This window comes from Lingula anatina, chromosome 6 (genome assembly GCF_051362555.1).
Source record: "Lingula anatina isolate TDL-2025a chromosome 6, LinAna3.0, whole genome shotgun sequence".
Classification (NCBI taxonomy): domain Eukaryota; kingdom Metazoa; phylum Brachiopoda; class Lingulata; order Lingulida; family Lingulidae; genus Lingula; species Lingula anatina.
Genome location: NC_141772.1, coordinates 7483279 through 7505622, shown reverse-complemented (window position 1 = coordinate 7505622; position 22344 = coordinate 7483279). Strand labels below are relative to the sequence as shown.

General features: G+C 34.5%; 1 protein-coding gene across 2 annotated transcripts; it reads right to left on the bottom strand.

The window, feature by feature from the left end:
* Window positions 1-1318: 1318 nt before the first annotated feature.
* Window positions 1319-22260, bottom strand: LOC106157327 (transient receptor potential cation channel subfamily V member 6). 2 transcript variants are annotated; one of them, XM_013532937.2, is made up of 16 exons: window positions 22081-22260; window positions 21433-21807; window positions 15669-15915; window positions 14993-15148; window positions 14579-14733; window positions 13069-13212; window positions 10587-10668; window positions 10016-10131; window positions 9504-9617; window positions 9032-9139; window positions 8480-8640; window positions 6902-7011; window positions 5269-5375; window positions 4707-4868; window positions 4162-4368; window positions 1319-3945 (listed from the first exon to the last, which is right to left on the bottom strand). In XM_013532937.2, the coding sequence occupies exons 2-16, from the start codon at window positions 21733-21735 to the stop codon at window positions 3463-3465; spliced, it is 2655 nt and encodes an 884-aa protein (XP_013388391.2). In that variant the 5' UTR covers window positions 21736-21807; window positions 22081-22260; the 3' UTR covers window positions 1319-3462. The 2 variants fall into 2 exon arrangements, with proteins under 2 accessions (XP_013388391.2, XP_013388393.2); XM_013532939.2 differs by lacking the exon at window positions 6902-7011 and adding an exon at window positions 6053-6162.
* Between the last annotated feature and the right edge of the window lie 84 nt (window positions 22261-22344).

The window sequence follows — 22344 nt, the reverse complement described above, 5'->3', positions numbered from 1 at the left end:
TAGCTCTACGTTGACAGTCTTGCGTCTTTTTGTGTGTCTTATTTAATTAAGTTTGCATTGCGTCCATATAATAGCCAACTAAAAGCTATTTAATAGCTCAGCAAATGTTCCTTTAAACAAATGAGATTTGTTGCGTAACAGAAAAAGCCACTTAACTCGTACAGTTGGGAAATTGAAATTCCCATCACGCGGATGGATACAAGAGAGTCCTCTCCTCCGTTTCCTTCTTTAAAATGAACGTCCAACATGAAGAAAAAGAAAAATAATGACTGATCTCTCCGAGATTTTGATAAACAGTGATGGAGGCTACAAATTGCATCATATTTACGGTAATACTTTCGCTGCGGGATAGGGGTCAGGGAATGGCAAACAAAATACCTGTTTTCCTGAAGGTTCAGCCAGTGAGTATAACCTATACTACGATGCAAGATTAAGCCGTGCATCGCTGGAAACAAGTGGAAATCCCACCTATTCGTTGCGCATGCCAAAGTCTTTGATTTAAGAAACAAATTAAACAAATGATAAGAAATTAAAAGTATTAATCTTAACCAAATACACCCAATGCTTTAAAAGTGTCCGGATTAAAAAAGGTAACTGTTGTAGAACAAGACATACAGTGGTGCAGCAGCTATCTGTATTGACACAAAACATGAATCGATATAGGAAACAACCAAATACAACTTCTGAAAATACTACAGGGCATCGAATTGTAAAATCCATACAAAAAAATCAGTTCACTGGAGCTATTAACAGAACTGAGAAAACACGGTTAATGATACTGAAAGTCTTGCCAACGAAATCAACAGAGCGTTCACGACGGCGGTACGCAATGAAGAATGCAAAAAAGCTATTAGTTCAATCTACTGCAAAGTGGTTCTTATGTCGATTTTGTATGGAATTGCTTTTTTTTTTCCACGGTCGCTTTTATGGTAATGACCTGATAAATCAGAGAGAGAACATAACGCGTAAAGATACTTGCTTCTCTGCAGAGTAAATTACCTTCATCTGCGGCCTTAATCACGTTACTATCAATTTTACGTTGTATCGATCATATCTAGCTCTGTGCATATTTCCATTTACGTACACAAATGGACTACTCAAATGCTTGCTTCGGATGAGTGAGAGAGTTAGAGAGAGAGAGAGGGATAAAGGCATCTCAACTTTACTGAGCACATATTTCAGATATTTCGCTTTGTGTTTGGCTTGAGACTTCGATCAAAACCGTTTCAAAATAAATGCCTTATCTAAAACAATTTGTCATAATTGATCTCCTACTAATTTTGAGATAAAACCTCCATAAAGCAACAAAACTCGTATTAATATACATCATGTTTATTCAGAGTTCTACAATGGATTAGGGCACCATTAGACAATGGCAATGATTTTGTCTTATAAGTATATATCATTTTATCATTACTGCAAAACAAAGCCAAAATCTAGGTCAAGACAACGTTGGCAACCCACGCCCTTAGCGCATAATTTGCTGCACTATAAAAGTTTTAATATATGAAAAACAGTTAATATAAGGCCCTTATATCAGAATGAGTTAAGCATTATGGATGACTGTATGACTGTAGCCTATTTATATGTGTGTTACACGAGTAGATGGGTAGCGGGAAATACAATGAGCACGTGCTACAAACCATATCCCGTTTCTTCATAATACTTGTACAACTAAGAAAAAAATCCAAAGCAGGGGTAGGAATATGGATATGAATGAAAGGCCTTAATTTATAACTATAAGAGTGTTTGTAAAAAAAAAAAAAAAAAAAAAAAAAAAACACTGGGAATTTTCAATAATTTGAAATATAATGAGTTGCAATCAGATATATATATACAAGGTACATGTTCTATAGCATTCAGACACTGCTGGTATCTTACACAATAAGAGAGATGATGCTGGTTTTCCAGAAGACAAATGTGCGTATTTAACAACCTCAATCTAAAAGAGGCAGGATGACAGCAGTTCCTTTATAGTGGCAAAATGGAAAGAAAGCATACATTTGAATTATTTTACACTGACCGCATGTGCCATCATGTTAAATTGGTGTATGTAACTTTCACACACTCATACAAGCTTAAACAATAAATGACATAAATATGATATGACTACTGTAAGAACTTATTTCCTGGTTTAAGAACTGATCGAAGTTTTAACAAGTACATAAAATAACAAAAGTCTAATATATCTCAGGTTTGCCAAGATTTATCTAAGCTGCGGATTAAAATTTCTTCCTCCTATATTTAGCCTATCTCAACAAAGATTTAACAAACAATTCTGCTGAATAATACCCTTGTTTTTCTTTTATGAAAAACTTAATATATGATTTAAATTTCGCTTGAGTGTCTGGTTTCTACACAAAACTCTTTTCTTTCTTCCTTAAGCCTTCATTCAGTCATTGATAAATGGACGGTTTAAGACATTTTATCACAAAAGAGATAATACTCTGGTCCAGTACATACTACTCACTTCTAAATGAATAAATATATGTATAAAATAAAAGAGTATGCAAAAGCGAACATTAAATGTGTGAGATCTAAAATTCTGAAAGACAAAAATTTCTGACCAGCATTTCCTAATACTGATTTATGTACTCACTTAATGTTTATGTTCCTGATACATTACTTTTACATTTGATTTTGGTCCATTTCTTAAAGTAATTATGCAAACATTTTACAACTAAATCTGTATAAAGAAAGAATTGTATCAAAAAATAAATCTGACAGATATCTCTTAGGCACAGTTTACACAGTTCTATTTGCACTAAGAATGAACCAAAGGGCTCACAGAGTTTGTCACTTTCACATCACAATGATAACTTATTAAAGAATATTTTCACTCTCATTTTATTACTGACAATTTTTAAATTTATTTCTCTGTAGCTAAATCATATCACAAAATCTTCAATTTTTGAATTTTTTTTCTCCTAATTCTCCATGAGAAAAGTGTTGACCAGCTTACTACACTTGGTGAATCAACAGTTTTGGTTCATGATTTCTTTATAAAATATTTCTGTAGTATGGAAACTTTCACAGATTATCTAAAACATCACAGTTAGTCCTGATGAAATCAGGTGACTAAAATAAAAATTATTATAATATCATATTTTTTTAGTTATGTACAAAAATGTTACTCTTATGTCACTTTTAAGCAAGTGGCACCCATTTCATTCTTCCAAACATATATCATATATAGCATAAAGACATTTCTAAAAAACTCTCATGTAATATAATAGTATATACCAACTCTTAAAAGGTTATCCTAAAAAGTACTGTTTTATGTTTTTACACAGTACTTGTATATAAAAAATATGTACATACAATCAATTAGTACATGTACAAAAAAAACTTTGTGGTTTTTTACTGTTGGATTTTGGCAATGTAGTAGTGAGTATTCTACATATTTACACAGTTGCAATAAGCAAACCACTTGATAATAAGCCTTAATTGGAAAAGACAGAGCTAATTATTTTCTTGTGCTCCACCTTCTTTCCCTAAGCTAGCACTAGCCACAGACCGTGCTGACTTCTTTTTCTTCCTTCTTTTAGGTGTGGTGAGAGGAGAAGTCAAAGCATCCTCCACTCCTGCATTACTCAGTCCAGATTGGTCATCCTCTTTAGCTTCATCAGTATTTTGTAAGAGAGGAGCCCTATCTGTTGTATGATGACCTTTACTTGACCTCTGCTGACCTTGACCTTCTTCCTCTGACCTCATAAATGTGTAACCCCGGGTCAGGTCAATGTCCTTCTCCCAAGCCAGCTGTTTGATCGCCTCACTCATACCCTTATTAGACCTGATAGAGTGTGCTGGTGACTTCCAAGATGCCTGGGCTGTGTTATTTGAATCACTGAAGATACCCGAGCCATCAAGGTCAGGGAAAACAGGCCCTGTTCTACCTTCCAGTTTGTGGGCCCTCACTGCCTTTTTCACTTTGCTAAATAATTTCTGAAGTGAAAATGAACAACGTTATTATATGTCATAGCCTGACAAGATAAAACAGAAAAAAAACTTGTCCGCATGTGAACTGGAACGAATCAATTGAAACCAGAACTTTCATAAAGAAGATACAAAATGTGTGCTAAGTTGCAAGCACTGCAATGAATATTCAGAGAGTATGATAATAATAATAATAACAATAATAATAATAATAACTGATCTAACCTTCCAGTTTGTTATTGCCTCCTTTCTCTGCTTAGCCTTTGTCTTGGTCCCCAATTTGATCACCACCACCCCCCTGTGTTCCTCGTCCTTATGGAGAGGGGCGTAACCCTTGGGCGGGGCCGAGAGATTGGTGGCATACTTCTGCTGGAGCAGCCTCAACTTCTTACTGGAGTAGGCTCTCTCCAGAACTACTACCAGCTGTGCCCACTGAAATATTTCAAACAGATACTAAAATCTGTTTTAGATATTTTCATGGAGTAGTTAAAAATCATCTACCCCCCATGGGCAGCCCAATCCCAAATGGCACAAAAATTCCAAAGTGCCCATGCACATCCCTGTTGATAGGACAATCAATTCAACTTTCTCCCTCTAATGGACCGAAATTATATAATTTCTAATGCATAGACACATGAACATGGCTGGGCAGGTTAACATGGTTTCTGACTTTTGTCACAAAAGAATTGGGGTTAATAAACCCAAGGATGTTTGTGCTTGTATGAAGAAAATAAATGCAAGGGGGCAGCACTTTGCAAGAGGCACCCTACCTGTCTTCTCCACTCCTTCTCAGACTTGGAAATGACCTGCTGGTATGTGTTCCCCATCATTGCTATCAACATATTGAGAAGAAGGATGGGAACCAACAACATGAACACAGAAAACACAGCCTTGGTCAGGATGTTGTGGTGAGAATCATTAAATTCTGAGTACTGGAAAGAAAGTGAAAGTCAAATTCAGAATTTATGATTAAGTCCCTTAATTGAATATTAATTAGCAGGTGGGAGATTGATTTTTATGTGAACATCTATAAATAACTGATTCAAAAACGATTGCTTTAGAATCAAAATACAATGTAATATTATTAAGACAGAAAAACAGTTTGAATCCTGCTCAAAGTCTACAAACATCATGCCTGAGAATCAGCTAAACATCTTTAACAATCTCTATTTTAATACAGCAATGAACAAAATTTCCTTGCAAATTTCAATAATTTCTACGTAAACACCAAAGTATATGTATACCCTATCCTATCCAACACTGTTGAGTAAATACTTATCTCTAAATAATTTTTGGGGGTTCTGAATTACCCTCTTTTTCTCTCCAACATACCTCAAAATCTCCAAAGGTCATGTGAACCAGTGACATCACAGTGCCATGTGGCGTGTAAAATGTGTTGATACTTTTATCATCGATGTCTTTGAACAGGAAATAAAATGCTGAAAAATATAATTGATAACTGACATAAAAAACTCACAAATGAAATAGTCATGGACAGTATCTCAATGTAACACTTGGGTAAGTGGCAAGGTTTTTTTTTTCTTTTCAATTTGAGGAAATAATGCTCCTAAAGTCAAAATATGACAAAATCATTACTCATCTAAACCAATACCAGTTATGAAATGAAAATCTTATATCATTAGGAAAATATAAATTGAATATATTAAAGCATTCTATGCTTAACCTGAAATGAATTAAAATATTACAATCCCCTCTACTATATCATCTGCATAAGGCAGAAGCACTAAATAAAAAGATAAAGACCGAAACTGTTGGAAAGGCAATATTGGTATTTTAGTCTGATTAAAATTACAAGTGTGCCTGTGTGTACTGTACACATATACATAAGTGCGTTTACGATTACAACAATGAGAAGGAATGTGCATGGGTGCATGTGTGCATGTGCTTGTACAGATACTTAACATTTGTACCAAGTGAACTGCTTAACGTAAAAAAAAAAATTATCTTATCCACTTTACGTTAGAGCAATTTCAATAATTAAACTACTACTACTGTAACAGTTACTTCACAAGTGAAATCAATACTCCAAAAAGAAAATAACCTTCATGTCAGAAAATTTTTAAGAAATTGTAAATTGCAAAACTAAATCTCTCACCTTGAGATGAAGTGAAAAGAAAAATGGCATAAATAATGAAAAATCTAATGAGATCTCCTTTGATCATCTTATAGATCATGGTGACAAAGGGTCCAGTCAGTGGCACACCCCTAAAACAGAGCAGTAACCAGTGCAAACAGAACTGCAAACAAGATGTGTTAGTGGAAAAAAAAAGAACACACAGAGTAGTAATAAAAACAAAGGCATATCCATAAAAATGGCATCATGCCAGGTCTGTCTCAATAGTCCAAATGTTCAATGGTCCGAAAAAAATTTACCATTTCATCAGTTTTTTATTAAAAAGGTTCATTGGTCCGAAGATGTTTTCAATGAACCTTTGCACTACTGAACCTTTGGACTATTTACATGTATTCCCTAGGTAGCATCCCCTTCAAGAGGTGCAAAGGTTAATTGGTTAAAAAATATAGAGCAATTGTGTTCAATATCAAAATTTAAACTGGATATATGCCAGAATACCAGATAGATAGTAAATTGTGCAGGGATATCTAAGATTAGTGATGTTATATAAAATGCAGTCAGAGCCTTGTCAAAGAGTGATGATTAAAATGCAGAATATTTTTGCAATTATTTAGAAATATGTAAAATCAAATAATGGAGGGTTGGTGACTCAGCAACAGCCAACCTATGCTGATTATGTATGAGTCTCCACTTCAATAAGTTTTGTAATAAAGGGTGAATAATAAGTGGATAGCCATACCGATTAGGTAGGGCATGTTAGATATAACAGTAGACACAAACAGTAGCACTCAGGGAGGGGTAATTAGTCACACAGTGACACTCAGGAAGGGGTTATTAATCACACTCCACAGTAAGTCTGTTTACACCAACCTGGGGAGAATGTAATTACAAAAATGGCATAGATGATGCCAAATCGTAACACGTCCCCTTTGATCATGCGATACATCATAACTGTATTTGGACCTGACCAAGCAGAGACTCTGAAATAAATGGGGCAGACAACATTTTAGGGAAGCAACAAAGACCACATTAAGCAGATTTATTACACTGTAGCATAGTGGAGATATCCAAGTTTTGGATCTGATGTGTACCAGTTACATCATTTTTTAAAATCTCCATATTGCATGTTTATCAGACTCTGACCTTCAACCATATGTTTGATAAAAGTTAACCTGGCCAATCAAAAACTTCAGCACATTTGGCTATCATGAAAAAAGCCATCTGTTGAAGTTAACAGATCTGTGATTGGTGAAGTGCACTTCAATCAAACGACACGTATGGAATTTCAGATGCAACAAGTGGGTCGTGTATGGCGATTTGAAAAATGAAGGAGCTGGTCCACACCAGATAAAAATGAGGCTGACAGAAGATGGCAGCTGAAGCACCATCATACTAAATAAAATGAATGTATTCTTTAATTTGAATTTAATCAATATATTAATATCCATTTTATATTTATTGGTGTGCATTTGAAGCACTTTCAGAAATGAAGATTCCAGACCAATTAAATGGTCCAGTTCTATTGTTTAGTAGATTTTGCATCATGGCTATATTTTGGAAATGCTGAATGGTCAAAACATTCACTGGTAATAGCTAAGAATTTACTGAATTATTTGATCAAAAGTAATTTTAAATTAATGACAGCTGGCTTATGTTTGTTATAACTACATTCTAAATTCTCACTTGTCAATGAATTGTTTTCTGATATACTCTTACATTCAAAGTATCATTTTGTCAAGTAAATAAATGAGTTGTTTACTTTTCACTTTACAACAGCAAACAAAAGCAGTGGATGGATGATACTTTGGGTAACAGACAAGACAAAACAACATATTAGATATGGGGAATTGAAAAAAAAATACAAAACATTTTATCACATTAGATGTATTCAAACACATGCAATGTAACAGGCTGCTGTCATCTCTTGTAAGCCTAAAATCTTTCCAGACAATTGTTCAGTGAATAGTTTTTTTTTCTTCTAAGTTTATCATATGTTTCAGTTGCCTGTGTGCAAACCATGCATACAATGCATGCCTATAGAATTCTCTATTGCATGCACAGCTACCTAGCACCAGTTCAACATTGCGTTAGTTGGGCAACTGAATGTGCCGGGTTGTGCATGCTGTGTTCCCATAACACATTTTCAATATAAGATGTTCCATATAATATAGTAAACATTGAACTCAAATATGATGCCATTTACCTAATTTGGATTCATTAACTCATTATGTTATTTAACAATAAATAGTTATTTCTATCAAATGATTTAATATGATATTAATCAATAATCAATATTAATTATCCTGGGCAAAATATCAATACAAAACACTTAAAATTTACTTATTTATTATACATCCAAAATGCAAACAAATTCTACACATAATGAAATATTTGAAAAAACTATGAGCTTTTCCAGTGGCTTTTTTTGTAAAAAAAATATCACAATACCTGGCAAAGAACAAGAACACAGCCCAGGTTCCAGGCACAGCTATAATCAATAGTGTGGTCTCAGCATCTTGACTCCACTTCTGATTGATGAGGCGGAAAGGAATACAGAGTAATATCAACAGACTGGACAAGGTAAATATGGCCCGGGCAGGAGAGTTTTTCTGAAATTAATTATATAGAGTCAGCAGATGGTTTCCCAGCAGAGTACAAAAATGAGATGAAAAAATTAAATTAAAAGCTATACCAAAATTTGCCTTCTCTTTCAAACATAAAAAGTGTTTGGAAAGTTAACTTTTTTTATATCTATAGAATTTACAGTAGAAAAAAAAAGAAAAACAGACATATTTATCCAAATTCAAGTAAGCATATACATTCAAGGCTAAAAATGCAAGTGAGTCCAAGCTTCTACACATGTGCGCTTGTGAATATGGGAGTCACAAGCATAAATTAAGAATTTTTGATTAGAGGGCATGTGTGTGTGTGTGTGTGTGTGTGTGTGTGTGTGTATGTGTGTGTGCAAGCTTACAAGCATGTGCAGGCCACAGCACTTACCATGCTCTTCAAAAACCCCAGAATTCCCTGCTTTGGAATCTCAGAAAGTGACAAGACAACTGTGACTAGGCAGTTTATACAGGTAAATATCTCTAATGCGTAGCGCACCTGAAAAGGTAAAAATAAAAGAGGCTTGAAGCATATAGGAAAAACATTATAAAACATCATGTACATATTATATTTATTTGATCAGAATTTATTTTATTGCACATAGCTGAAAGAATTTTTTTTAAATTTTTGTAATTTAGAAACAATAACTGTGCTTTTGGCATCTGTTTTTTTCTCATATGGGTGCATTCACAGTCAATGAAACTATCCAACTAGGTAATTTGAACTGACTCTGCTGAGATCAAACAAACAATTCTAAATCACTGTTAAACCAAATTCAACAATCTAATGGAAAGATAATTTCAAATCTTTTCCTAACTACAGAATTATATAGACTAAGTATCTTTTTTGGCAAACAACTTACATAGTCCCAGTCTGTGGACCCAAGTAGATTTTGTCCATTTGGCCTCAGGTAAACAGCTGCACTCATAATTATCACATGGCCAAGTGCTAACAAGAGACGCTCAAGGAATATTCTCTGGTAATGAAAAAAAGTAGTATATTCAAAATATGTTTTAATTTAAGCGAACGTTAGCAAACTTTTTTTTTCTGTGATCACCTTTAAGACGTAGGATGTAATGACTGTTAAGATATCTCCTTAAAGTTATGATTAATCATTTTGATTTAAAATCCTTGGCACTTGGTTCTTGATAAATCACTTTCATGATAACAACTGCAGCAACATTCAATGCTTAAATCTGTATTCACTGTACTTGTTTATATGAAATATTGTGAAGCTTGTAGAGAACCCTCTTCCGCACACACACACACACACACACACACACACACACACACACACAGAGAGAGAGAGAGAGAAAGAGAGAGACAGAGAGAGAAGGAGATTTTCATAAATTTCCTTTTCATCCTTTTCCTCACCCTGCCAAAGGTCTTCCATTTCTCATCTAAAAGTTGCCTTATAACTCCTCCCTCCAGCATATCCAGATGTTCGTCTGTCTGACCTTCTATGATGTACACCAGGGCAGAGTTCCAGTCTGTGAGAGAGAGAGAGAAAAAAAGATCAGGAAAATGTACCTTCTTGAAATTTGACAAAAAATATTTTTCACGTTTATAATTTGTGGGGAAAAACTACCTATTTATTACTTTTGAACAGTTTGATGCCATAATCAATATTAATCAAACTTTTATTTTCAGTTATTTTACCTTCATATGAATTTGCTCAACCATGTTGCAAAGGAATAGTCTTAAAAATGATATGACATTGTATTCATTAAACATTCAATATATCTGTTATCGAAATAAATTCAATTCTTACAATTTGTTTAAACCATCAACAAAGGTAACACCAAATGAGGATACCACTCAAGGTGAAAATGAGTTTTCGTTAAGAAGAAAATATACCTGAAAAAATTCAACTGTCATTTCTTACTGCGTATATTTAATTCATGTTAAACGTACTAGTAAATAACAACAGACATAACTAGCTTACTTGTGTCTCCAGTTGGGCTTATTGTATCTATGTCCAGCAGAGGATACAAGGCACAGGTGACATTGCTGTAACGCCACATTTCCTGCAAAAAAAAAAAAAAAGATTTAATTTAGCATTGGATAAAAATCAATAAATCCTCAGAAGTAAAATAAAATACTCCAAAAATAATAACCATTATAATTATAACAATACTTAGGATTGCCAAGGAGTAACAATAATAAAAGTTAAAGATAACAACGAACTTTTTAGATGTACAATTGTTGTTAGAAGATACTATCAATATATCTAACACAATGTCATGTTGCATTTGTCACTATTTGCCATGTCTAATATAGTGACAAACATCAAGCTAAACAAAAGGAAAAAAATATTTTTAAAAATTTGCTGAGGATTTCCTACTAAAATGTAAAGAAGATCTTTCAAATCTTAACCAAAAATTAAAAGATAATTATTATAACATTATTGTAAAACTTGACCTTTTATTACTTTTTGTTGCACTCGATTATCATTATCGTAAAAAGATTTTAGTTATATGATTGACTCTCTAAGTGTGAACCATCTTAAGTGGGTCATCTTATTTCAATTAGCTCACCAACTGAGATAGAAACACTGATTTAACTAAAACTGGAAACACGCCATAAATACTGCGTTATTTGTCGTTATACAATAGTGGGTGTGGCAATATGTCAATACTAAATCAGCTTTTGATAGATCTGTCCATTAGTGGGAGTACCCTTTTCAGGGAGCAGGAAATAAATAGAACACAAATCTTTAGAGTCACTGTTTCTTTCTTTTTTTTTTTTTTTTTACTCAATAAAACAAACACTTACAGGTGTTGTTCAACTTACTGTCCAGAAAACAAATCACTAGTCCAGTTTTCGGTCTACTTGTAATGCATTTTCCCCAAGAATAACTGAGAATTTTTTCATTTTAAGTACCAAAACAATATCTCTAGGAAGAAAAAAAACTATGCTGGTATTACATAATATCACCTGCACTATGATATTAACCCCTGAGTTAATGCTGATTACAGACATCTCTTTGCCCTATACACACCCGTAATGCTAAATATAATTTCTATGGAGAGGGACAAGACATTAATTTACTACCTTCAGACAAAAACTCAACCCACACCTCCCATCCCCCCCCCTCTCTTTCTCTCTCTCTCTCTCTCTCTCTCTCTAAATCCCAGACTGAATGTCCAAGATCAATACATCACCATGCAACAAAGCTGCATCATCTACATGCCACCGGTTTTGTTTGTTGACATGCTTTTACAATGATAGCCATTTCTATTTCCACAAGATCAATAAGTTGGGATCAAATTACGTCTAATATTTAGGACACTTCAATGGTGGCTAAATGGTCAGCAAATAAAGACAACATGATAAAAGACTGGCTGGGTATATAGACACACCAATTAATGATCATCACAATAAATAAAAATTCATCAACACACGTATCACATCTCTTCTATCCAACCACTTAAATAACCCATAGTCATTCCAAAGTATTTATTCTACTTTGATTTTAAATTAAAAGTTTCTGTAAATCAATACCTATCCGAAGCTGGCCTAGGTGGAATTTTTGTCATTTCATCAACATATTTCTAAGTAAAATACTGTTATTAAGTTATCACAGTCAATTCTCTACAAATATAATTTTATCTCACCCAACTAATGATTTTTTTAAAAGTTAATGGAAATTACTATTAGATGACATGTCTGACCAGGTCCATTCTTACCATATACAGGGGGAGGGGATAAGAATGGACAGCCTTTTTGGCCTTTGGAAAGGTCGACTAAAATTTTGAACTAGGCTCTATGCCATGGTAAAATGGTGAAAAAGCAGGAGGCACTTTTTTTCTGAAAAAAGCACAAAACTTCTCCACTGTGGTACATGACTACAAGCATGGTAAGTTTTAGGTCATATCTGTAGTATCTACTGATTACACTGAAGGAAAGTTCATGGTTCATGCCAAAGAAAATGTCACACATCCGGTTTATGACAGTTTGCATTGAATGTGTGGTTTCCTGATCAATGGTGATAACTTTCTATTCTGGTTGCTCGATATCAAACCATCATTAGTCTTATTTTGTAAATAATTGAAAGAAAGTTCTACGTTGTATGCTCATTCTAGAATAGCAGGCCAAATGCAGTACAGAATAAAAATTTACAGAAAAACACATTCATCTATGCAGACTACTTCTGAATCATACTAACATGATATTTCTATTTGCATGATATTTCTAATAGCTGGCATACAAAATGAAAAAATATTTTATTGTCGAGCTAGAAGTTTGACTTGAATCTATTATTTGTTTTCACCAAGTTGGAAATATCTTACCTACCTACCTACTTAAGCTACTGTGAGTTGAAATTGTACTGAAGTATGAGATACAAAAAAAACAATGCTTGAGCTAAAAATTTGAATAAAGCATCAGAGATCAAGACATTATTTCAAGAGAACTAATTCACTTACTATGGATGATTCCTCCAAAATCTCTGTGAACAACTTGTGTCTGCCCAGTTTGCTGGCCAGTGTGAGAGGGGTGAGTTGCTGTTCATTCTTGATGTAGGGGTTAGCTCTCCTCTCGTGATGCCGCACTGCGTACTGGTACATACCCTAAAATACAAACATTTCTGTGAATATTTGGATTAAAGCTCCATAATAGGATGGCATGGCCTTGGATGGCATTACATGGCCCAGCATGGCATAGCATGACATGGCATGACACAGCATGGCATGGCATGGATTGGCATGGCATAGAATAGCATGGCACAGCATGGTATGGTATGGTTTTGTATAAGGCAACATACTAGTAGCATGGTTTGATATTATCATATGGCATAGTGGGAATGATGAAAAAGTCATCCATATCACATCTGCAGACATATTTGAAGTAAATTTAAAATAGCTTAATACTTTCAAATAAAATATTTGTCAAAATCATCCTGAAGTTTTCATTCTCATCAGCAAGGGATTTTCTTATAATTACCTTTTCAAATTTTTTCTTTTAACTTAAATTTTGAAATCTAAACAACTTGAAAACTCTTCCAAAATAATGCCAAGATGAACAAATATTATTTTCAATAACCAGTTTTGATGAACTGTGAAACCTTAAAAAAGGGTAAAGATTTTGCTGAATTAAACTGTCATATATTCTGTATGCCTGGACTGTGTTAACAGGATTGATTGAGTAAATTATTAAATATCTTCAAGCTGGAGGTAATCCTCACTAAACTGAAATATACATGCATATAACAAAATGTGCATTGAGGACACGTACCCATGCGCACATGTTTGTACGAGTGGATGCGTGAGAAAAGCGCATGTGTGTATTGCAGTTTAATTTAGTACTATTACTTGCAATATAAGCTAATACATGTAATATTATATCTAAATGACACACTCTAATCTGTTCTCGAGTCTCCTAATAATCTCAGTTCTCAGCGGGAGTCAGTTCAAAGACGTAGGCAAATATTGCTAGGAATCAGGTCAGCTGCCTCTTAGAAACCAAAATCAATATTGGATAGGCTGATAGTTAGCATTGCTGCAAGCAGATTGTCAATTAAGAATCAAAATGGCATTCACACTGAACATGCCATCTTAAAGATGCATCTGAGGATAAATTATTGCCACAAAGGCTGACCAAATGTCACTATATATACTAGTAGTTCCAAATAGCATAACTCGAGGAAATATCAAAAAGCATAGTTTCATATTTCTCAAAAAATAGTATTTGAACAGATATTTTCTGCTTTATTTCTATGCTATTCATATAACCCTTAGTCATATACAATATTACATCAATTTGGAGACTTTTTCCAACTCGAGGGAGGGATAAGTACACCAAATTTACAACCAGAAAACAAAAGACAAGAGTACTATTTGAAAAAGTACACAGTAAACTGGAAAATCAGAGGCCTACAGTTCTACAATAAGTATAATTATATCAATAAAGTTCAATATGTAAGATACTATATCTTACCAGCTGGTTGTTGACCACAATAACATGTAGAGTGGTATTCCCAAAGGAGTCCTGAGCATCTGGGTCGGCACCTTTGCTAATCAAGTAGTCGTAGATGTTCTTGTGACCAAAACTGGCAGCAAAGGCAAGTGGATATTCACCATAGTATGCATAGCCTGAAGTGAGATTTTTAAAATGATAAAAAAGTTATGAATTTTTCAATTTTTTTTTCATTTTAATAAAATATAAAATTTAACCCAGAGAATATTTTTTATATTTTACATTAAGTTTTTATATAAATGTATATCAAGTACTTATGAACAGCATGAACATTGAGTTGAGGCAATAACAAGGGTTACTGTTACTGCAAAATGAAACAAAGGAAATTACGTATAAAGTCACAATGAGAATGAACATAGCTATGGTCTCTCTTACCATCAAAATTTGTATTGGCTGTTTTTCTCTCCTTCTGGTCCTCTGGCATAAAGAACCTCCCAGAAGCACGCTGGTTTATTTTGGCACCACATTCTACCAACAGTCGCACCGACTCAAAGTCATTCAGGACTATCGCTATGTGAAGACAGCTCTCTCCTGAAATGGACATGATCATAAATTGTCAATGAGTTACATGTTGATTGTAAGAATACTGATTCAGAAGTGACTTACCACGTACCACTGCAAACTAGGATTTGTCCCGACATTCAGTTTTAAAACATCCATACTTAAAAGATGAATTAATGAAGCTTCTGAATCATTTTACCTTTAAGTATTTCTTAGTACATTTATTATTGAATTCTGATAGTAAAATTGAATTTTAGAAGTTGTATTTGGTGATTTTTAAACTAAGGATGTTTTAGAATTTTTTTTCAAATTATCTTTATATCTTAATCACAATTACAATTTTCAAATATATTAAAATATAATTGGAACACTATGACAAGCTTCAAAAGTGAATACAAAGTTGATTTTGTGTTTGCATAGTTCAACAACCAATTAAAACTGTGGATATTCAAGTTCATGCTTATCCTTAAACTGCATTTTGAAAACTGATAAACAGGGAAGTTTTCAAAACACAAATTAATCAATCTTTCTCATTATCAAAAATGCCTACCATAATATTCTTCTCCCTCGTAAATGTCCAGTGCCAGTTTGGGATACTTTTGTAGCATGATGTGAGCCACCTCCGTGGCCAACACACTGTCCATGAGGAACGCAAGGTGAAGCGGCATCTCACCAACGCCACCCCGCAGATTCAATTCCCAACAAATTTCATGAGGTTCATCAAATTTAATAAAAGCATCCTCCTTGTAGTTAGCTAAAACTTCCTCATCTTTTCTATTGTCTACCAGTGAACCTCCCTGAAAAATTGTTAAAAGTGAAATTGATTTTGAATTTTGAACACTCAAATGCTTTAGTTAGTTTTTGCTCTGATGTGAAACCTAAAAATAATGATAATTATTAGGATGGTAGAAATAATAAGTACCAATTTTTAAGTTTTTTATATTGTTTTGTGCACAAAGTAGATTCTTCTCAAAGGATTCTGGTCAATTTACACATTTTAGAAAAAAAAGAAATAAAACAAGCACCACAAAGTATAATAAATATAATTATCTAAAAAATGCAAACATCTTCAGCATATTTCATAATGCAATTCAAAAACAACATGTCCAATCAACTTGAAACTATTGAAACCAATAGTATTTGCATAACCTGCCCCCCCCCCCCAAAAAAAAAAAAAATAAATAAATAAATAAAGAAAAATCCAAAAAGAAAAAAAAATCAATAAATTTATAAATAAAATAAATATATACAAACAGTATTGTCCCTTTTGTTGACATAGATTTTCTATATATGATATGATATGATATTGATATAATTATCAGTCACAAATAGTTAATTATACCTAAACATTTTATTTGAGCAAGAAGGTAACAAAATAAATCAACAAATTTAAGGAGACTTATAGGGCCTTGACTACAGGAAAAAAAAACTAAATTTCCACACTGTACTATTCTAGTGCATAGAAAATGACCTTAACTGGAAAAGCAATTATTCACAAACATTATTTTATTAAGTGGAAGGTGCAAGAGTGAAGAGATCTTTCAGTCTTGAAGGTCATCTTTACATTTACCAATATGCTAATGGACACTGAAAGAACCCAGAGCAGTGTTAACCCAGCAAATGGCAATAACAACTATGTCCATTATAGGCCCTAGTATGCCACTATTCAAATACCAATTATATAAATATCATTACACAATTTCCTTTGGCCTGGCTTAATATACCACAATAATTCATACATCTAAAGAATGAAGAGTCTGACATTGATCTCTCAGGTTTAACTGCTACCTGAGGAGTTGTGCAGAACAAAAACAACAAACTGGCCCAAGGTTAGAGGATATAAAGCTGCATTCTGATTCACACATCGTACCAGCTTGGTCGGTCCAACTCTGTGAGGGATTCTCCCTAAAGTGCAATCAATTATTAGCTTAATTGTCTGACTGGAGCAGCTAGATAGAGGGTAATTAAATATAGAGGGTCATTAAATATCATGTGCTGATCAAGCTGATTCCACTGATTGCACTTTAATGAGAATTCCTGCACAGTTAAACTAACCTGGCTGATACGATGTGTGAATTGGAAGAAAGTGGTCATTATCAAAAGTAAAGGGCAATTAATTATCCAATACTCTTGTTTATAAAAACAGCAAATAGTTGCCTTTTTGTAAAAAAAAAACAATGTTTGGCCTTTCAAGTATATACCTTTATTTAAGACAAGTGTCAACTTAGCATGTGAGAGTTCTTTTAAAATATATTTATCTTTAAAATTACACTTCAAATTCTAAATAACCATGTAAGTCAGGGTACAATGACTATGCAATTTTAGGAGTTAGCACACCTCAACTTTTGCCCCACAAAAGCAAAATGTGTGGGCAAATCAACTGAAGTCAACAAGATCTGAACAACCTGAAGGCAGGTGCATAATGATAGAATCAATCACTTTGTTTAAATAGCTACGATTTTCAACCACCAAGTTTCATTATCACTAAAACACGGAATGGGGATAGCAACAATATGCTAAAGACTATTGACAGTTGTCTTCTGCCAGTATGAGAAAGAATGTAAGTGCTTGGATTGCTTACAAGTACTTACTCTGACAAATTGGGATAACACTGGATTAAGACGTGACACTACTAGTAATTAAATATATACCAGTACCAGCTAGCATTTCATACTACGGTACCTGTTACTGAAAGGAAAATCAACTCTACTATCACATGTATGTGACTCCCATATGTGACAAATTAATATTTATTTTGGTATAAGAACATTTCAATTATCACTTAACAAGACCTAACATCATTCTGAATCTCTATAACTACAGTACTGAAACTACAGTACTGATTCTAGTACATTTTATTATATGACTAAAATAGCTTTTAATAAAACCAGAGTTGCTTCAGCGCCTCTTTTGCATCATGTCATCATATGGTTGGTTTCAATAAACCAGCCCTTTTACTTGTGAAGGCAATACAGGGAACTGGTAAAAAAATTGGCATGCAATCTATCCAAGTTTCAAAAGAACATGATAGGGAGCACCATTTCACATAAATAAATAAACACTTTTTCCAAATGCAAATATCTTCTTCATTATCATATCATACAAACTTTACAATAAACATGTTTCAACTGAATGACTGCAGTATTCATCTGGCTTATTGAAAAAGTGTTTTCAAACATGCAAATAGCACATCCATCTGACAGTTCTGACATGAGTGAGAAATATGTTGCACAAGATTTCAGAGTGTATCGCATTTGCATTGCACACGCTACTAGAAGTTTATGGTGAATTTACAGCCTCAAATCAATTGACAACCAATCAGGACATCATGGCATGAATAAATATTTATCTCTCTTCCACTCAGAAAGACCATAAATCAAGTCTTTCAGAACAGATAAGGTCCCTCGGGGATTACAAACTGGGTTCTTTGAACTGGCGTCAAAGCCTCTGAAGCCGTTCTATTGATTTCCTTCAATAAAAGTACCAAGCACATGGAAGAAGAAGGTTGCTCGGCAGATTTTGCTTGCTTATGCTACAGTGTTCAGAAATGCTACTACTACACAAGAGATAAATAATTAATTACATGTATAAAAATGTCCTGCCTTCATTAAAAAGAATAATCAGGTGCAATCGCTATACTGAATGTATGTTAAATGCTGAACCAAAATTGCCAGTTTTTAGGAATGTGTATTCTAAACTGTGTATAATACGCTTCTAGACTAAAACTTATACGGTAAAGTCTTGAAAATTTCGTCGCTTAAAAATTAATTAATATTTTTAATTGTGTAAATCCGACTAATTTTTCAAAATTACCTCTCCCCGACTCCTGGGTATGACGAAATTTTCAAAAATCCGGTCTTTGGGCTTTTATCCTTAGCGACTGTTATCTTTGACCCTCCTATATTGTGGGATATTTAAAACTACTTCCTAAGTCGTTTTCTGGTGGTAAATAATAATATATTTATTACTGCATCTCGATTAAGTTAAATTTAACTTACTGTACCCGAAAATGTGTTGAGAATTATCTTCTCGGTAAGAAAAATACCTCCTGATAGAGGAGAAGGATCAAGATAAGCTTAATTGCCTCCTTGCATTATAACCTGGCCGCGACATATTTAAAAAAATTATGCACTTGGCAACGTTTGTTGCCTGCAGGGCTTTTCCCAGGATTGAATGTCAGGCCTTCTAAAAGTACCATCTGTAACTTCCTAAAAATTTACAGGGAGTTAAAATAATTGCTCCCGCAGACGATCTTCCGCAATTTAAGTTTCTTGAACTTATATGAAAACTGAACGATCTCCCGATGATGATATGAAGATTGCCTTTTCGTCTCGCTCGGATCGCGAACGATCTCCCTCTGACGATCTTACGCGAACAAAGTCCTGGCGATTTATTACGCAAACGATTCTTCGCCGAAGATACATGTATGCCGTGAGCGGGGAAGGGGGGGGGGGTTAAAGATGAAATTAAAAATATATATTATTTATAATATTCAAAGGGGAGGGGGGGTTAAAATAATGATCTCCCGCTGACGATCGTTTGCAAACTAAGTTCCTTGTACTAATATGAAAACTGCATTTTATTATTGCTTACATCGCGAACAATCTCCCGACGATGATATGAAAATTGCCTTTACGTCAAGCTAGGATCGCGAACGATCTCCCTCTGATATGATCTAACGCGAACAAAGTCCTGAGGATATTACGCGAACGATTCTCCGCCGAATATATACCGTGAGCGGGGGAGGGGGGGCTGTTTAAAGATAAAATGAAAAAGATATTTTTTAAATCCAAAGTGTGTCTGTGTCTGGGGGGGGGGGGGGGGGGGGAGAGTGAAATAATGATCTCTCGCTGACGATCTTCCGTTAACGAAGTTCCCTAAATCCCTTGAACTAATATAAAAATTGCATTTCATTCTTGCTTACATCGCAAACGATCCCGCGATGATTATCTTACGCGAACGATTCTCCGCCGAAGATATGCCATGAGCGGGGAAGGGGGGGGGTTAAGATAAAATGAAAATATATATAAAATATATATATATATTATTTATTAAATTCAAAGGGGGGGGTTAGAATAGTGATCTCCCGCTGACGATCTTTTGCAAACTAAGTTCCTTGCATTAATTTGAAAATTGCATTTCATTCTTGCTTACATCGCGAACGATCTCCCGATGATGACATGAAAATTGCCTTTTCGTCTCGCTCGGATCGCAAACGATCTCCCGCTGATGATCTTACGCGAACGGAGTCTGCTATAAATATGAAAATTTTCTTCTTGTCTCGTTTGGATCGCGAACGATCTGTTGACAATATTACGCGAAAGATTCTCTGCTGAAGCTATGAAAATTGCCATCTCGTCCCATTCGCATTGCGAACGATCTCCATGGATGAGCCAGGTAATTGTTAAATGGTCCTAAATTGAACATGGACATGAATAGAAGTGACGGGTACATTTCCCTTCGAGATAATATCTTGATTTTTCATTGTGTCTTCCTCATTTAGGACAGCCGCCGATAACAATAACGGCGTTACAAATGACAAAGCCGCGGCCTGTGACTTTTATTTGCCGGCTTGATAACGCACCTTGAGCCAGGTAATAGTAATGAAACTATTTAGACAAAAGGCCGATGTTCCCGCAATTAAGAACGGGGATTCACATCTTAACCACTTATATTGTGAGTAACCGCTCGCAGGGGCGCACTATTGTTCCTATCTCCCATTGAGAGTGTTATCGGCAATGATATCCTGATCGTATCATTGTCTTGAATCAACTGACGCATTACCTTCATGTTTGAGCTGGACAACGCGGCCATATTTGGTGACGAACTTTTCAAAAATTATTGAGTACCTCATTTTCAAGGTCGACGAAGTTTTCAAGGGGAAAAAAATTACCTCGGCGGAAAATCGTCTGTCGACGAAATTTTCAAGAACGACGAAATTTTCAAGACTTTACCGTATGTACATCATTTTAAAAAGTCTTTGATACATACAGACAAAAAAATATGTAGGAGGGATAAAACTATTAGGAAAGCATGTGAAATGTCTCTAATTACAAGAAATTATCCACTTTTCAGTCCATTAAACATCAGAAAACCAGCCCCCCTCTCTCGTCTTTGAATATCCAATACGTATCTATCAGTGCAACTGAAAATGTGGCATTCAAAACTTTTCTTCAGGTTAGGTAAACTGCTCAGGAATATTTTGGTGGTGAAGATAAAATTATTTGAATGAAAGAAGATTTACATCTCTGAATCACATGTTTGAGTAAAAAGGGCATATGCTTAAGAGAATATTACCAAGAACTTTTACTTACCGTCATTTTTGCTTTACATCTGTCACACCACCGTACCCATTCTACCAGACTAACTTTCCTGCCTGCTCCTTTATTGCACAGGTAATGTTCTATTTCTTGCTCCAAATGGTCCTCAAAAGCCTTTGGATCACTCTCATTTTTCTTATTGTGCTTTAGATATTCATCTATAAGAGTGCCACCCCTTGTGCCCAGATTAATAAACTTGTACATGGGATTTTCTTGCATTTCTTTATTTTGTTGTTTCCAGGCAGAGTCCCGATCAAGGGGTGCACTGCCACCCTTCTTCCTCAGTAGGTTACCCATTGTGGCTACTTCCAGCAGGCTCACTGCTGGGTTTAATACAGATCGATCTTTGGCTAGATTTTAGTTTGATGCCTGAAATAATAATAATAATAATAATAATAATAATAATAATAGACTAGTATAACTGCATTCAAAAAGTTTATGACTTAAACAAGTGAAACAGGACAACTTTAAAACACTTTTCATCACTTCACTTTATAGACTCAATATTCACAAAAACATTCATACAACCACCGAAGACACTTTCTTGACGGAAAGTTTAAGAAGCCGACGAAACAGAAAGCTAATTAACTTTGGTCAGATTGATCAGCGACTTATATGTCCAAACCATTTCTCAATACCTACCTTAGTCCGCATTATCAGTATGAATCAGTTTTCTTCGCGTTACATCACTAGTGAAGGTTACATTTTGGCAAGCGCATCAGAAAGATTCACGAAATCCTTACAAGAGCCATGTCCGACATGATTGTTTACTGGGTCACGTGATCGTATCCACAAGCTTTGTGAGACTTGTTCCGAAAACATGTGTATCCAGAAGAGAGTCTTTATTTATATACAAAAATATTAAATAGATAAATAATACTAAAATATTAATCATTATTATATTTT

Bases quoted from the DNA above. Each gene is read 5' to 3' on its own strand.
- LOC106157327 (XM_013532937.2), bottom strand. From the start codon at position 21,735: ATGGGTAACCTACTGAGGAAGAAGGGTGGCAGTGCACCCCTTGATCGG. The intron at 14,734-14,992 runs GTAAGAGAGACC...ATCTCACTTCAG, and splicing joins AGCCAATACAAATTTTGATG to GCTATGCATACTATGGTGAA. The intron at 5,376-6,901 runs GTTGGTGTAAAC...TATATTTTTCAG, and splicing joins TGTAATTACATTCTCCCCAG to CATTTTATTTCCTGTTCAAA.